This window comes from Trachurus trachurus (genome assembly GCF_905171665.1).
Source record: "Trachurus trachurus genome assembly, chromosome: 1".
NCBI lineage: Eukaryota > Metazoa > Chordata > Actinopteri > Carangiformes > Carangidae > Trachurus > Trachurus trachurus.
The window spans coordinates 1,892,398-1,908,509 of NC_139891.1; the positions used below are offsets into that span (position 1 = coordinate 1,892,398).

Below are 16,112 nucleotides of genomic sequence, written 5' to 3' on the forward strand. Positions count from 1 at the left end.
AAGAAGGAAGTAATGGGGCTTTCTAATGGGAACAAGCATGCTTAAACAAATACAGCAGGGTAGCTCAGGTCAGCTAACAGAGTCAGGGCATGGGATGAAACTGATACTGCATCAGCTCTATTAGTGGCAGTGGCAGGGGAAATAATTCTTATAGTATGTTTCAAGAGATGTCTTCTATATGATACAAAGACTTCATTGTCTCAGGATCAGTATTGTATGTCTATATGCAAGGTGGACAGTTACTGTATGTTCTTCAAGCTCCAGAGAGAAGCCCGAGAGAGATGTAAAACTACACTGAGGTGGTTTTTGGTTCTTAAAATCCCAATTACATCTTTTTATGAAAGAATAAGAAAAACAACAAGAAATCAGCAGCGTTCTCCACCAGTTAATGAAAATGATGAGAAGATGCTCTTCAGATAAAAAAAATCACAAGAATAAGAAAAAGGGTGAACCCAAGGTTAAAAAAGCTTTAATCAAAATGCTTGTTCATAATGGAACAGATCAAATCAGCCAACCTCATCAGGGCTTAACACTGAAAGAACATCACAACACAAATAATACAGATTGACAATTAGTCAGATGACAAACAGCTGGTGAGGGAAGCAGCTTCAGGCCATTGGACCGCCAGGTGAGGACTTCCAAATGAACCCGTCTCCGAAAAAACACACATATCCTGACAATCATATGCTGAAACATAAGAAACATTTACAGACAATAGGCTTTATGCAGAGCTCCACTACTTCCTGAACTTAAACAAGCTCCTTTATTTCCTGTCTGACATTATTGGACAAACTGATTAATCCAGGTGTGCCTGACTCTGACCTCAGTAGGCACAACATTGGCCAGACACACCTGGATTAATCAATTTGTCCAATAATCTAAGACAGGAAATAAAGGAGCTTGTTTAAATTCAGGAAGTAGTGGAGTGCTGCATAAAGCCTAGTGTCACTCAGATTAGGAAACACCAAAGCCTGGATCTTATGGATCCACCAGCTTTCTTTTTGGTTGAGTGTCTGTCTCCTCTTCCAGAGGTTAAAGGATATGATTTATACCAATATATGTAAAAGAGACAGAGTCATCATTATGAGTATCCCTAAAATCTTTCACCATAGCATACTCACGTCTATGGGCCCTTTAATGTAAAGTATATCTCTTGGATTAATCTCAATGTGCAGGTGAAGCAGGTAGAAAAGTGATGATAAGGTCGTTACCTTCATCTAAAGGAGAAGTGGGTGATTATAAGAGATCAATTAGATCATTAGTCTGCAGTTATGACCTAAAGTAAAAGTGGTCAATTATAATTTTGACATTTCAGTGACACGAAGTCACAGGATTTGATTTTTTCTGTGGAGGACCAATGACTTTTAGAGCAATCTATCCTGTTTATAAATGAAGAATAATGAAAAAAAAAGAAAAAGAATTTCAAAAACTGAAAACAGTATAGCTGACACTTGAACTTTGAAAGTGAGATATTGAGAGGACCTTGTGCCTCGTGGTACGGAAGTAGGACACCCATCCACTGACCCACTTTGCATGTATTCCATTAAAATGTCAGCGCACTCATGCTCAAGTGAAACATCTCACCACCCACATCCTCAGACAATGCAGCTGCCACACTCCTCTCCTCTCCTCGTCCTCTCTCATCTCAGCTCCTCTCTTTGTTTCTATCCCCCCAATTATCACATATGTATTCCTGCTGCAGCGTCTGACACACAAGCATACACACTGACATCCATACAAGCCCACACACACACAGATCCGCTAGTCATCTGCAATAAGTATAAAAGGTAGCGTGCGATGACACGATCATATCTCTGCGCTATATAGTAATAATTGCCTATTCTCTCTCATGTGTATGCTCCACTTAACTTTCTCTGAGTCTTTGTGTTCAGAACTGTGTGTGTGTGTTTGTGTGTGTGTATGCGCAAGAGAGAGAGAGACATGAACTCAAGAGGTTCAAAGAAAAAAGAAAACAAAAAAATATATATGGAATGCTCTACCCTGCGTTAATATATGTAGAAAACAACACATCAGGGGATTTGTTATGGCACATCTAAGGTGTAAGGTAGAAGGCACTGCTGCTGTCATGTAGCCAGAGAGCTTTAGTGTCACAATAAAGCCAAAACAAGTAAGAGAGATTAAAAAAAAAGATTTTAAATAAGATTGTCAAGGAGAAAATGATGCCATTGGTTAAACAACAAAAAAAGAAAAAGAAAAAGAACTTTCAGATATGGCTGTTTATCCCTGTGAGCTGTGTGAACTGAATGATGAACTCAGCATATTGGCTGTGCGTTTGTTCTATAAGGTTTAAATAATTTCACAGTCACGGGAAACCTTACAGAAGAGACAGACCATAATATTTCACACTCTGGTTGTTGATTTGTGCTCATCATATTTCTGTTTTTATTATTTCTTTACTGCATTGATTTGTAAGCGAGTTGACATTTTCTGCTGCTGCTGCACAGGTAAATAATGAAAATCCAGTTTCTCCCAATCATTGCCTCTAATTTCAGAGCTATTTTCTAAATATTCAAGCTATTTATCTTTTCCCCCTCCTACCTTTCTGTGCCGCCCGTACATGGAAGCATACATACACTGGTGAAAAGATAACCAGCTCATGTCCTCTCTCCAAACAAGCTCTTTAGTCTCTTATGATAATATCTCCACCACAGGCAAGAAAGAGACAATTAGCTTTTAATGCAGCACAGCGGCTCTGATCTTAAACTACAACCTGTCTGGGCTGCTTCTCCTCTCATCCCATCTAAACACACAACAACACAGCCCAAGTGCACTTTTGTTGTGATGGCCCCCAGCAAAAGAGATTGTAATCTAATTAACAGCCACCCATTTTGAAATGGTTTGTGTTGGAGGATAGCGTTTAACCAAGGACATGTAGATGTAAACCATTTGTAAAGGCCCGTTCCCTCCTCTCCATTCTTTCTTTCAATTGCTTCTTTAAAGGACAATTCCAGGCAAATTCAACTCGGGGCTGTATTTTCCTAACATTTTAGGTCTAAAAGAAGGAATCAGAAGATTTTCAGTTTATTTGCTCCTGTTTTGCGGTAGTTGTGTCTGTCCCCGCATCGCCACGGCAGCAATGAATGGGAGTGGATGCAAGTTCCGCTACTTAGGCTGTTTACATCGCTCAAAGCCGCAATTTTTTTCCACAGACAGCGTCAGACGGCGACTCAAACATGCACCGAGAAGTTTATTTACTTCAAGCAAGCCGACATAGATCTACTAGATTTAATTTAAAGTCTTGCGCGAGACCCAAGTTGATGCGCTCTGTGTGTTTACGTGCAGTCGGAAGCTCCCGTTTGTGTCATAAACACAGGAATATCAACTCTTGACTTGCTTGAAGTAAAAAAACTTCTTGGTGCATGTTTGAGTAGCCACCTGATGCTGTCTGTGGAAAAAAAATGCGGCTTTGAGGGATAAACAGGCTAAGCAGCGGAACTTCCATCCGCTCCCATTCATCGCTGCCGTGGCGATGCGGGGACAGACACAACTACCGCAAAACAGGAGCAATTAAACTGAAAATCTTAAGATTTCTTCTTTTAGACCTAAAATGTTAGGAAAATACAGCCCCGAGTTGAATTGGCCTGGAATTGTCCTTTAAGTTGTACTGTGACCAACGACCAAAACCTGTGACTCACACAAGCCTGCAGGGGCTGTAAAAAAGGGGATCCCATCCTCACACACTCAAACACACTCCAGTCCCCGGCCCCGGCCCCACCCATCTGGCCTTGTCACATATTCCACATAGCTCCCATGCTTTAAAAGGAAGAGGCTCCCTCCATAGATGTGCAGAGTAGACGGGCGGATGATTAGACAAATGGATAGAAGTGGATAGCAGGGCATCAGAGCTGCGAGCCGCGGCTCTCACAGCTGTTCACACAGGTCGATTTAATCTAGTGGGGAACAGGCGGGATCAGGGCTGGGCACCACAGATCCTGCCTCAGCTGCCCTGGGTGGGAGCTGCCCCGCCTGCCAGGGGGATTAGCAGGGAGAGATGGTTTCAGCTCTACAGGGGAACCACTCAGGCTACAACAGGGCCCGTGATTATCATGGAATGATGTGTAGTCCATACAGGGTAATTTCTCTTGGCTGCTAGGATATCTTATTACATTATTGTGTGTTTGTGCAGCATTAGAACCCCCATAAGTGGTCACAGCTTAAATCCTAAAAGCAGGAAAAACAAACAAGTTGACATCTAGTTGTAACCATCCCTGTTTATTCCTTAAAATCTTTACAATAAAACGAGGTACAGAGCAAATAAGTCAGTCTGTGTTGAAGTGGACAAGACTAGAAGATGAAAACAAAAAGATATTGTTCCATTTTAATGGGTTCCCAGTAGGTCAGTGCACTAGACTGAACTGATGTAGACAAGCACACACACAAGGAAAATAATACACAGGAAAGAAAACTGATAGAACACGACGGAAACAGTGCAATAGCTGGAAAGAATTTGTTAGACTGTATCAGAAAATACATTTGCACAGATTTATACTATAATTTTTCCCCTCTTGGATGTGGATGTGAGGGTCTAAGAGCAGAGGATGTTGTTGTGATGCTGTGTAAAGCCCTCTGAGACAAACTGTGGGCTATACAAATAAAATTGCCTTGCCTTGCCTATATGGTTTCATAGCAGGTGAGCTGTATGTACATAACAAATATGCAATGTTTAGACCTGAAGGAGAGAATGAAGTCAAATGAAGAAACTGTTAGTTGTAAACATCCCCTCACAGTTTAAGCTTTTGTCTGTTGTGTGTGTTGTTGGTTTCCCTGTGCTCTGAGATGACTGGCATCACCATGTGTGTGTTTACTGTGGGCTTCTCCTCTAAACAGAGTGGTTAGATGATCAGCCAAACCATAGAAAATATATTTTCTCATAAACACAGACATTATTTGGCGTTGGTAGTCAGGGTATTCTGTGATTTCTCTAAAGGGATATAGTTCATTTTGTGACCTGGACATTCACCACGCTATGAGATAATAACAGAACGTTACCAGCTGTTTTAGAGGCAAATTCAGAGACTGCTTGCATCAGCGGTTTTGCATGAATTTACCTTGAAAACAACTCCGTCTCATAACGTTCTGTTATTATCTCATAGCATGGTGAATGTCCCAGTCACAACTTGTCCACCAGAGCGTTTTGGAGTTGTTGGATTGTGTATTTGATGAGTTTGATGAGGGAAACCAAGAAATTCCATTAGCCTCCGTAGCGTAGCTCTGAGCAGCTCACGGTTCTGCTCCGCCGTTCTAAAAACAGCTTGCACCGACAATTAAAGGTTACAAACCTACTGCTATGACTATAGGGATTATGGCAATGGGCTAATTTACCAAAATGTTGAACTATCCCTTTAAGTCTGTTTATTCTGTTTACTTACATTTGTTGTTGGTGTTGTAGCTACAGTATACAGTACATAAAGACTGAGTTGCCCATTTCATGCTTAGCCATACTATGTGCATAAGTATACTGTAATGGGGCCTCCTCTGCTAAAAATGTCTTCACTCACGGTGACCTGTTACATCATGTTACACCCTGTATATTAATTATAGATCATGCACACCACACGCATACACTTCAAGGCACCAAGGGGCTTGGGAGCACCGGGGCAACCCCTGCTCTGCAAACAAAAGCAGTTCTTGATATAGAGCGGTGGTGAGTAGCAGTGACATGACGGCACATCAACACCGACAAAAACACTGGTGCGGTGCATGACCCGGAATTTGTGGGGCAGTTTCCAATAACACATAACGGGCTGCATGGGCCCTATACGGTGACACGGGGGCTCTGGTTGTCGGCCCAGGGCGTCAGATGGATTGATCAGACTGCTGGTGCTAGATGGCAATAGAGAGCTGCAGCCTGGCAGACTGCTGGGACATCATTAGTGCGGGGGCTGTCATCATGATGTTGCTGGTCAGTGTTGACGCTGGCTCCGCCACACCAGATGACCCCGGTTTATACATCAGATGCACCATGAAACGCGAGATTCTCAGTAAAGATTCACCACAGTGGAACCATGCAGCTCCCAGAATAGGACCGTTTAATATCTAATGCGCACGCAGCAGCTATTTCTGTTGCAGTTGTTCGTGTGCTACTTTTTGAGAGCAGGCTTCAGGGAAGGTAATTAAAGTAATCTGCATTTACATTGAGAAGCAGCAAAACATTTGATGGGTGGATGGTTATATGCTTGCACTGCAAGACAGCTAATTTGCATCTTAATTTGTTGGATGTTTTGGTGTCTGTGCTGAACTGGTGATAGTAAACTATTAAAGCTATTTCAAATGGCCGAGCATTCAATAAGCATTAGTGTGACTTGGCTTCAGGAAACAACTCATAAAGCTTTAGTCTTTTATTTAATAAACACAAAATATTGCATAGCTTTGCTGCTACTGCATTTTCTAATAATATGGAGGTTTTGAAGCTGCACTAATTAGTTTTGCTCCGTCTTTGTGTTATTAGTTGTAGTAGTTTTATTTGAGTTAAAATAGGAATATAAAGAAAATGACAAGGACGGGGAGGCAGAAAACCCAATGGGTATGGTAATGTAAAAAATTTCACAGTGTTGGAGAATTCAAAATGAATGGACAAAATGACTTCATTTGAAAACAAAATTTTCTCATCCTTTATTTCAATTGAAAATATATTGATATTGATTGATGATAAAAAAAAATCAAGTTCATTTTATTTTATGCATTTTTAATATTAAAAACTATAACAGTCACACCTTCAACTGAAGTGACAAGAATGACTCAAAGTCTAGTTAGTCATAGCAGCCTCTAAGTGTCTAACCCACGTTTCCTGAACATGTCCTTGGAATTCCTGTTTCCATTTCCATGAACACTGTGTAAAGATAGGATGTGGAGAGAATGGAGGAGCTACGTCCTTTTGAAATACTCTTTCCTAAAAAAAAGGAGGGGGAAGAGCTCGTCTCGTCAGTGATGAATATGTACGCAGGGATAAAATGACTGTGCTCTCCCAAATTGGAGTGCTCACTCTGCTCGTTTGGCTATAAATGTAATGCCTGGAAAGCGAAAGGAAAAAAAAAAATCAAATCATGTTCTAGTTCATCGTCTGTCCCACTGTTAACTGAGATAGCATCATGATACAAAATGGGAAAAAAGACGTCCTCTATGAGAAAAGCCTGTAATAACTTGTGCGGTTTTATCTCTTGTATACTGTATGCTCATGGTGGGAATGTTGCACCTTTATGTGGTATCACCGTAGAAACGGGAGACCCATGGTGCTTCATTTCTGATAGTATGCTATCTGAAAGTCATTCACAGGGGGAACGTTATGCTGGCTTTGTTGGGCGCAGTTTAAAGCCGGCGTAATGAAGGATCCTCTTAATGGTCCTGTAGCAGGAGGCAGCTGATGCCGTGCCACGGCCATTAAAGGCCACTTCCTGCATTTTTAATACCCTCTCCCTCATTTGCTACTCTCCTCTTATCTGTATAGAGTTGGACCATGTTATACTGGCACCATGTAAGTCTGTCTGTATTTTGATGATCATTGAAGTCGACCAGTAATGGCTAATTCTGCTGTAATTCCAGTACTATCTTAACTTTTTTAAATTTGCTTTTATCTGCTCTGACTATAGGTTCCACTCATGCTGGGGACCCGCGGGCCGCATCCAACCCCAGCTCGCCCTCCTCCTCCCCACACAACCCCAGTGTCCTGGGCAGTGGGAGTTCCGACCCGGTCCTGAACGGAGGTCTGTGCTCTGCCGCTTACTGCAGCTCAGCAGGGGGTAGGTACACACCGATAAGGAGCTGCTGCTACAGAGGCAGAGAATCAATCACCCCACAGGGGACTGAATGGGAGTCATTATGGGACAGTGAGCAGATGTCATCCTGCAGTAGTGAGGAACAATGGCCAACACTTTGTGGTGCCACCGCTGCTGCAGCTGCAGCATGGAAAGTGTTTAGCACATGCTATTATGTCACATACAGTGAAATGGGCCTGATGCACCGTGGCTCTGCTTTTGGAGGTTGTTTTCCTGATAGTCGGACTGAACTGCAATTTAGATTCACTTCATTTATTAAGCTGGATGTTGTTTCCATGTTTAGCTAATTTTCTCAGTGGGTGGAGGGAGGTATCGATAGTGTTTCCATCAGGACGCTCCGAGTCTGGCAGCCGACTGGGCATTAGCTGAGCCACGTCTGGGCCAAAGCGTTGGTTAAAACACTCTGAGTACCCCCCAGCCTCAGGTCGATGAGGCGCAGCCAGCGTGCACCTCATCTTCTGTAATACCATTAGAGCAGCAGCCACAGCCATTGGGCCGCTGCCAATGGGACAAATCCTGATGGGCCTCCCCAGTGGTCAAAAAATCCATAAAGGTTCCACTGGCCTTGTCAGGCAGACTACCTGCCCTGTACTGCACCTCTGTTTGAGTGTGCTGGCCTGGTCTAGGGCAGAGCTGAGATAAGTCCAGCTGCAGAGCCTCATAACTTTTCTGGCATAAACCCTAAATGTTCTATAACAAAGTAGTGAAATGTAGTAATAAAGATAGTAGAGGAGTGGTTAAAGGAGAATTTCGGTCATTTTTGACCCCTAAATCGTTGTCCTGATGGTCACCCAGTGTTGGGGGAGCAAAAAACATGAAATTGATGCAGGCAAACCGGAGTTACACCATGGCTAGACGGCGCTAGGGACAGCGACAACGCAAACCCATTGTTCTTTCAACCACAACAAACACTCAAAAAACAATCAAATATCTATGGTACATGACTGGAATCCTTATGACACACCACTGAACTCATAGTGTACAGGCAGTGTATAAACAGTATATAAACTTCGTGTTTTTGCTGTTTCAGAGTTGGTGAGTGATTTAAGCAATATTACCCGAGAGGGTGTGTGTCCTCTCGGCTGTAACGGGGAAGTTTACAATATATTAACAAAAAAAATTAAATTATTGTCCTATAAATGTGACTTTTGCAGCTGTCAGGAACACCCTACAGGAGGTCAGTGTAGTTTGTGATTTATTTTCACGAGTAATAAATGACGTTTCTTAAATAAAGGGGGAAAAATCCATGTTGCCATGGAAATGTATAAACAGCATGACATGGCGAAGTAATATTTTCAGTGATGAGTCAGCCGTGCTGTAATGCTGATTTGAGCACGTTCTAAATGTCTTATTGACCAATCAGATTGCTTGGTCGGAACTACTTGTTGTATAATACATGCAAAAACATAAAGTTTATACTGTTTATACTGTACACTATATGAGTTCAGTGGTGTCATGTACCATAGATAATTTCTGAGTGTTTGTTGTGGTTGAAAAGAATTGCCCCCATGAGTTAGCATTGTCACTATCCCGAGCGCCGTCTAGCCATGGTGTAACTCCGGTTTGCCTGCATCAATTTTAGTCGTGTTTTTTGCTGCAACCAACACTGAGTGACCATCAGGACAACGATTTAGGGGTCAAAAATGGCCGCAATTCTCCTTTAAGGGCAGTACAAACACAATGTAACAATTGAAAAATATATATAAACTGTCACAACAATTTAATTCCAACTGCATGTAGCTGTGTAGAAGTCTATGTGCTATCAAGAGTTATTTGTCTCCTTTTCTTCCTCTGTCTTCTCTAATTGAATGTTTCATGTCTGTCTTGCCACAGGTACGACCCCGAGCTCACCTGTCAGCCTCCCTAAGTCTCCCACGTTCCCCGCAGGCCGCGGGCCTTGGTCCGACGAGTGCTCCATCTGTTACGAGAACACGGTGGACACGGTCATCTACGCCTGTGGGCACATGTGTCTGTGCTACACCTGCGGCGTCAAACTCAAGAAGATGTCCAACGCCTGCTGTCCCATCTGTAGGAGACAGATCAAAGACATCATCAAGACCTATCGTAGCACGTAAGGTGAAGCCGGCAAAACAGACCGACGGGAGTCTAGGGGAAAGATGTTGACATGGTCAGTGAATCTGAACTCTAGTACCTTGATTTGGTATTTTCATACAGTTAATGTCGCTTGGTTTGCGCTCATGACCTTTTCCAAAGCCGGTACCGCTTTGTTGGGAGGGGCTTTTTTCACTTTAGGGTGGTTGTCACAGCCTGCTCGCGGAGGCAGCACTTGAAGTGGCAGGGGTTCCACTGAAAACTTTCTTCTTGCCAGAAGTGTTTGCTCATCTCCTGGGAACTTGGAACACTTTGAAAGAGAAAGGAAAAAAAAAACTGAACTGATTCCAAACTTCTCTCATATGTTGAGCCATGTCGCAAGAATTAGGGAAGAACGCCCATTTGCACCGAAGCAAATGAGCCTTTTTTTTGGGGCTGAAGGATGACTGACGCTCTGGAACATGCTGTCAACCTGACGGATATTGCTGATTTAACCAGTCAATATAAAAGCACAGCAGGTATAGTCAGCTCAGTATGTCACAACTTGTGTCTGTGTGTTACTGAGCAGCCGGAAATGAGAAGTCAGCTTGGCGACGCTAACCATGAAGTGATGGATTTCTGTAATCGTCGTGGTGATTATCAGTGAGTGATGTGTTTTAGAGATGCAAAACGGTGCTGAGTATATTAAGTAGGATTGTAACACCTCTTGTAATCGTATAATCTAATGTACCTTTATGGTAGTTATATTGCAAACGTCAGTTGTTGCTATATTGTTGTGCTAGCTATAGCTGCTTGCTCTGCAATGTGGTTACGTTGCACTGAAATCAGAATCGTCCTCTCTGAAATGCCCCGAAACTGACAGAAAGGACAAAGACAAAGACATCCATCTGTTCATACAATCTACAGACCTGTGTCCAGCAGACCAAGCAGCTCAGAATTCTTGAAAGAAAACAGGAAGTGGAACAAAACAGTCATTTGGATTCTCCTCAGGGCCAATGATTTTTCGTTTTTATTTTTTTATTTTATTTTATTTTTTAAGATGATGTGAATATTTTCCCAGCTCTACCTAAAACCATGCCTAATACACTGTGAGCACTCGTCTTGAAACGACAGATCTTCAAAAATAGCTCCAATAACAACGCGTTTAAGTCAAAAGGATTGTTGGCATGGTATCTGAAAACCAATACACACAACACAGCCTCCTGCCTTAATACACAGAAGTTGAATTTGCTTCATGCAAATGTACCACGCTCTGTGTTTTCTGACGTTTTCCCAAACCCCTGACAAATTACCAAATAATAAGTTGTGTGGCACAAACTGCCTCAGAACAGCATTCACTCAGAGGAGAAAAAGCACACACATTTAAAGCTATTTTTGTAATATAAAACCATGACATTTCCACTATTTAACTATTAAAATCTATATTTAAAAAATAAATAAATCTTTCACCAGCAGTGGAGATCCTTTACAGAAATCAGGTCTGGGGGAAGAGTTATAAAAAGCTCGTATTTTAAAACATTTGTATGATTCCTATCCTCTGGATTTTCAGAATAAAACGTCCTGATAACAACCCTCTCAAATTTCACATGTAAATATTCCAGCTCAGCATTAAGCCATAGCTTATTACAAGATACCACTCGAAGCTGAGAGGCTTTCTTTTTTGTTGTTGTTGGGTTTTTTTGTTGTTGTTGTTTTTTTTGGGAATGACGTTGTGCTTCATTTTGTGGATAATCAACCAACGGGGCTCACACCGATGCTGCTACGGTATTTGCCAGCTGTCCTTTACTGGGTCAACGCTGGAACTAATGTTTCACACCTCCCTCCTCCCAGATTACACTTTGATGACGCTACTGCTTTAAGTGTTAATTCACATTATGAATGTTAACTTATGCATTTTAGAGAAAGAAATGAGTTTGGTCAGTGCTTGAGTTGAAACAAAAAAGAAAAAAAAAAAAAATTGTCTTTTTTTGGGGGTTTATAGTTTTTTCTTGTGTGTTTTGTTTTGTTTGAATTGATCTTTTTTTTTCTTGTTTATCCAAAACCATGAGAATCAAATGTATTCTTCTTTTCTAATAGTGACAACATCGAGGGTTTCTTGTACCTTTCAGCAATAAATCTTTTTATTGCAGTGCACAATCAAAACCTCATTGCTTTGGGGTGCAAGGTATAAACCCTTGGTTATATTAAGAATTTCAGGTGTTTTTCTTTTAATTTATCTTCTCGTATGTAAGCCCAGGTCAGGAAGCCCTCCACCCACTTGTATTTATAGCTCCTGTGGTTATTATAGTCTGGAAGCCATCGCTGTATGGTTACGATAAATGTCACTTTATAAAGCTACTGATTGTAACCTTGTAAATGTTTTGGCCGGCGTTGCTCTCTGAGATTCAACGTGGAATGTTTTTTATTGTGTGCAGACATTCCGACCAAATGAGAAAAGGATTGATTCATTTTTCTAAAATTCATTGTATAAATGTAATTCCCTTGTGCAAAGCTCTGTGTTTATTTGGGTTTTTCTTTTTACACTGACATCAATCAAGTTTCAGTTCATACCACGTCAAGTAAGCATTTGGCATTGGATGAAGGTTTTCATCTGAAAATTCTGTTATGCACACCTTTTAATCAAGGCTGCTCTGCCATTTTGTTTATTTTTGTTATCTTGTGTTTGTCTCCACAGGCTCCTTGAATGTTGCAGATCCTGTAATGTATTATTTATTTGTCCATCACTGATGTGTGGACCGATTCCTTCCAACCTGCTTTTCTTGTGTTAGTGTGTTTGCTTTCTTCTTCATTGCCACTAAACTGTTGCGACTCTTCTGTGTCTGGCCAATCGCACACAGCAGCGGCACATTTAGAGATTCTTTCTGCAGATCTTAGTGCTTTCTTTTGTCATGCATGAGTTGTCTGTTCACCCAGCGTGAACACTGGGACCAACAGTAGACGAGCATCCGAGTGGAACGCTGTTATAGTGTTCACGTACTGTAGACGAGAACCAGTGGTCAGATATGTGATATCTTAGAGCTCAGTTTGGCTGTTGTTATGACACCGGAGCTGAACTACTTTGTAATTCTGTATTTTTCTGTCTTTTTCATTTGAGACAACAAGTGATTGTTTGTGAGCTCTGTTCAGTGCGAGTTGGATGATTGTGGTTAATAAACTTTCCAGATGTGTTTGAGCCAAAGCTGTTTACCTCATAATAGAAATAACATTTGCACATTACACATGGCTGAACAAAATTCTCTTTCACAGAGAGAGAGAAAATTAAATACACATTTTCTGGACTATGAGACAAAACGCGTTGGTCGGCTGGGTTTCGTGAAGCTGCATTAAATTATCCTCTCTGCCAACAATTTGTAAGACTGTCACCCAATAAAGTTGTTTTGGCACGTTAGCGAGGAACTGATTCTGACTAGGTGAGATATTTGATGAGTTCATCAGATAGAGGTTTGAAAATATAGCCCACCCACGGACCATTAAAGAGTTAATGGGATAGTTCAACATTTTGGCAAATTGGCCCATTGCCATAATCCCTTTGGTCATAGCAGTAGGTTTGTTACCTTTAATTGTCAGTGTAAGCTATTTTTAGAACGGCGGAGCAGAGCGGCAGGCTGCTCAGGGCTATGCTATGGAGGCTAAGGGAATTTCTTGGTTTTCCTCATCAAACTCATCAAATACACAACCCAACAACTCCAAAACGCTGTCGTGGACAAGTTGTGACCTGCACATTCACCACGCTATGAGATAATAACGGAACGTTACGAGACGGAGCTGTTTTAGAGGTAAATTCATGCAAAACCGCTGATGCGCGTTGCGTTCAGGGACAGTTTTTCAGCAAGCAGACTCTGTATTTACCCTGTATTTACCTCGAAAACGGCTCAGTTTCGTAACGTTCCATTATTATCTCATAGTGTGGTGAATGTGCAGGTCACAACTTGTCCACGAAAGCGTTGTGGAGTTTTGGGATTTTGTATTTGATGAGTTTGATGAGGGAAACCAAGAAATTCCTTTAGCCTCCATAGTGTAGCTCTGAACAGCCTGCTACTCCGCTCCTCCGTTCTAAAAATAGCTTACACCGACAATTAAAGGTAACGAACCTACTGCTATGACTATAGTGATTATGGCAATGGGCCAATTTGCCAAAATGTTGAACTATCCCTTTAACAAAGTAGCGCTCTATAGGTGCATGTTGAGGGAAGCCAATGACATATACTGTAGGTTGGTCCATGTGACACCAGGACATTTTTCACACTTATACTGCAATAAGAAAACATGGGTGCAGCTTTTACTGAAGGTTTTCTTTTTAAATCCTAACATCACCAACACAGCCTCTGCAGGGACTCGTTGCAAATTGCCAGTCACACAAGTGGTCATTAGCTGCTGTTGTACTAAACAAGGCTCGAAGGGGAACAAAAGCTAATCATTGCATCCTTGAACGGCCATCAATAAAGCTCCAGTCACTGCGACAGGAGCGGGAAAACAAACAGGTATGTGCAGCTCATTTTCCATGGTGAAACCCTGGCTGGCAGCATCTCTGTCTAACTCTTCTGCATGATGACATGAGATCTCAGTTTTATCATCGTCTCCATCAGCTGGTGAAGTGTTGTTAGACACTTCTTGCAAGTTTTCACCTGTGAACTGTTAAGATCAACTAAAAAAAGCATTTGGTTTACAAATGCAGTATTTTAGTGGAACTCTTGGGATGCAACATAGCACTCTGTAACACTTTGTAGGCCAATATGCATGTTTTACAATAGTAGGCTACACTGCAAAAACTCAAAATCTTACCAAGAATATTTGTCTTATTTCTAGTCAAAAACAAATCTCATTATTCTTAAAAGACTCATCATTAAAAAGTAGCTTGTTTTTAGACCCTTTTTACGTCTTTCAAGCATATTTTCACTTAAAATAATCTGATAGTGGGGCAAGTGTTTCTTCCTTATTACAAGCACAAAAAAACTTGCTTTCACTGGCAGATTTTTCTACTTATTTCAAGTGAAATTTTGTTTGAAACAAGTGAAATTATCTAGAGTCTTGTGTAAGTGGAAAGAGATTAGTTTTGACTGGAAATGAGACATTTTGACAAGAAATAAGACAAATATTCTTGGAAAGATTTTGAGTTTTTGCAGTGTATTGTGTATTGTACAGTATCTTTCTAACTATAGCACATTTACTTCAAATTTCTGCAGCAATGCTTCCCCATCTAATTAGGTTCTATCTACACCAAATTCAGTTTTGGTGTTATTTGTGTACCGTACACTTGATCTTTGAGGCTGAGACCTATAGAGACTGACATGCACAATGAGCCGTGCACTCTAAAGGTGGGGATGAAACACAATGCTAAGTCATCTGGGGGCCCTGGTCCATTGTTACATCATGTGCCGCGGCCTCTGCCTCTCAGCCACAGCTGCCGGGGGGTTTCACAGTGACAGGTAGGAGATCAGTGGAAATACTTGCACCCGACATAAAAAGCAAAGTTGTAAATGTGCTCGTACTAAAAGGACAGCACTATATATTCATGAGGCACCTCGCCCCGTATGTCTCTTCAATAGCAGATGGTAGCCATCTGCCTATCTGTGTCTGCAATAGACTGATTTACAGCATCTGCAGATAAAAGAACAGAATGAGGGATATGAATAAGAATAAGATGAGTAATAATGTCATGAAAAGAATAATCCAGACGAGTGTATCAAATACTTATCACTGTTCAACCGAGCAGTCATAACTGTGTGGGAGATCATCATCCTTCAGTGTTAACATCCAATATCATTAGTTATGCTGTATAAAATGAATGAAAGGGCCGATCATAATAGAATATCATTTCAAGAATCAGAGTCACTGTACATATTGAGTTTGTAATGTGTGCATCTATACGTATGAGATGTCTCTGCTCCTCGTTGGCCATGTAAGCAGTGATGCTGTCTGTGAGACGGCTGGCAAATGGTTCAACACAGCCATCTAGTGGAGATGTGTTGTTATGCTCCATTATGTCTGTGCTTTTACCCACTGGACACAATAAAAAGAAAGTTTAATTTTATACATTTCCAATAAGTTTCTATTTATGTAATTTTGTGGAAATTATATTAAAACAAATGACAGTGCTTAATTGGTAGAATTTGAATTAATTAATTTAAAATGAAGTTACCAATTAAAAATGTTTGCTGAGGTTTAAATGGAGCGTTGCTTAACAAGAAATTACTCCTTCATTAAAAATCCACATCAAATTACTTTGGTCTCTCTAGAAAACTTTGTAGAAGATAATGAGGCAATGAC

At 41.2% G+C, this 16,112-nt stretch overlaps 1 protein-coding gene across 1 annotated transcript in view; it reads left to right on the top strand.

Annotated features, from left to right (window-relative positions):
• neurl1aa (neuralized E3 ubiquitin protein ligase 1Aa) overlaps positions 1-9,868 on the top strand; it is a gene marked incomplete at both ends in the record, with an annotated part of 49,060 nt that extends 39,192 nt beyond the window's left edge. The window contains 2 exons of the mRNA XM_083978430.1: positions 7,608-7,757; positions 9,627-9,868. Coding sequence (XP_083834556.1) covers positions 7,608-7,757; positions 9,627-9,868 — 392 coding nt within the window. The remainder of the gene's footprint in view (positions 1-7,607; positions 7,758-9,626) is intronic.
• Positions 9,869-16,112: the final 6,244 nt, after the last annotated feature.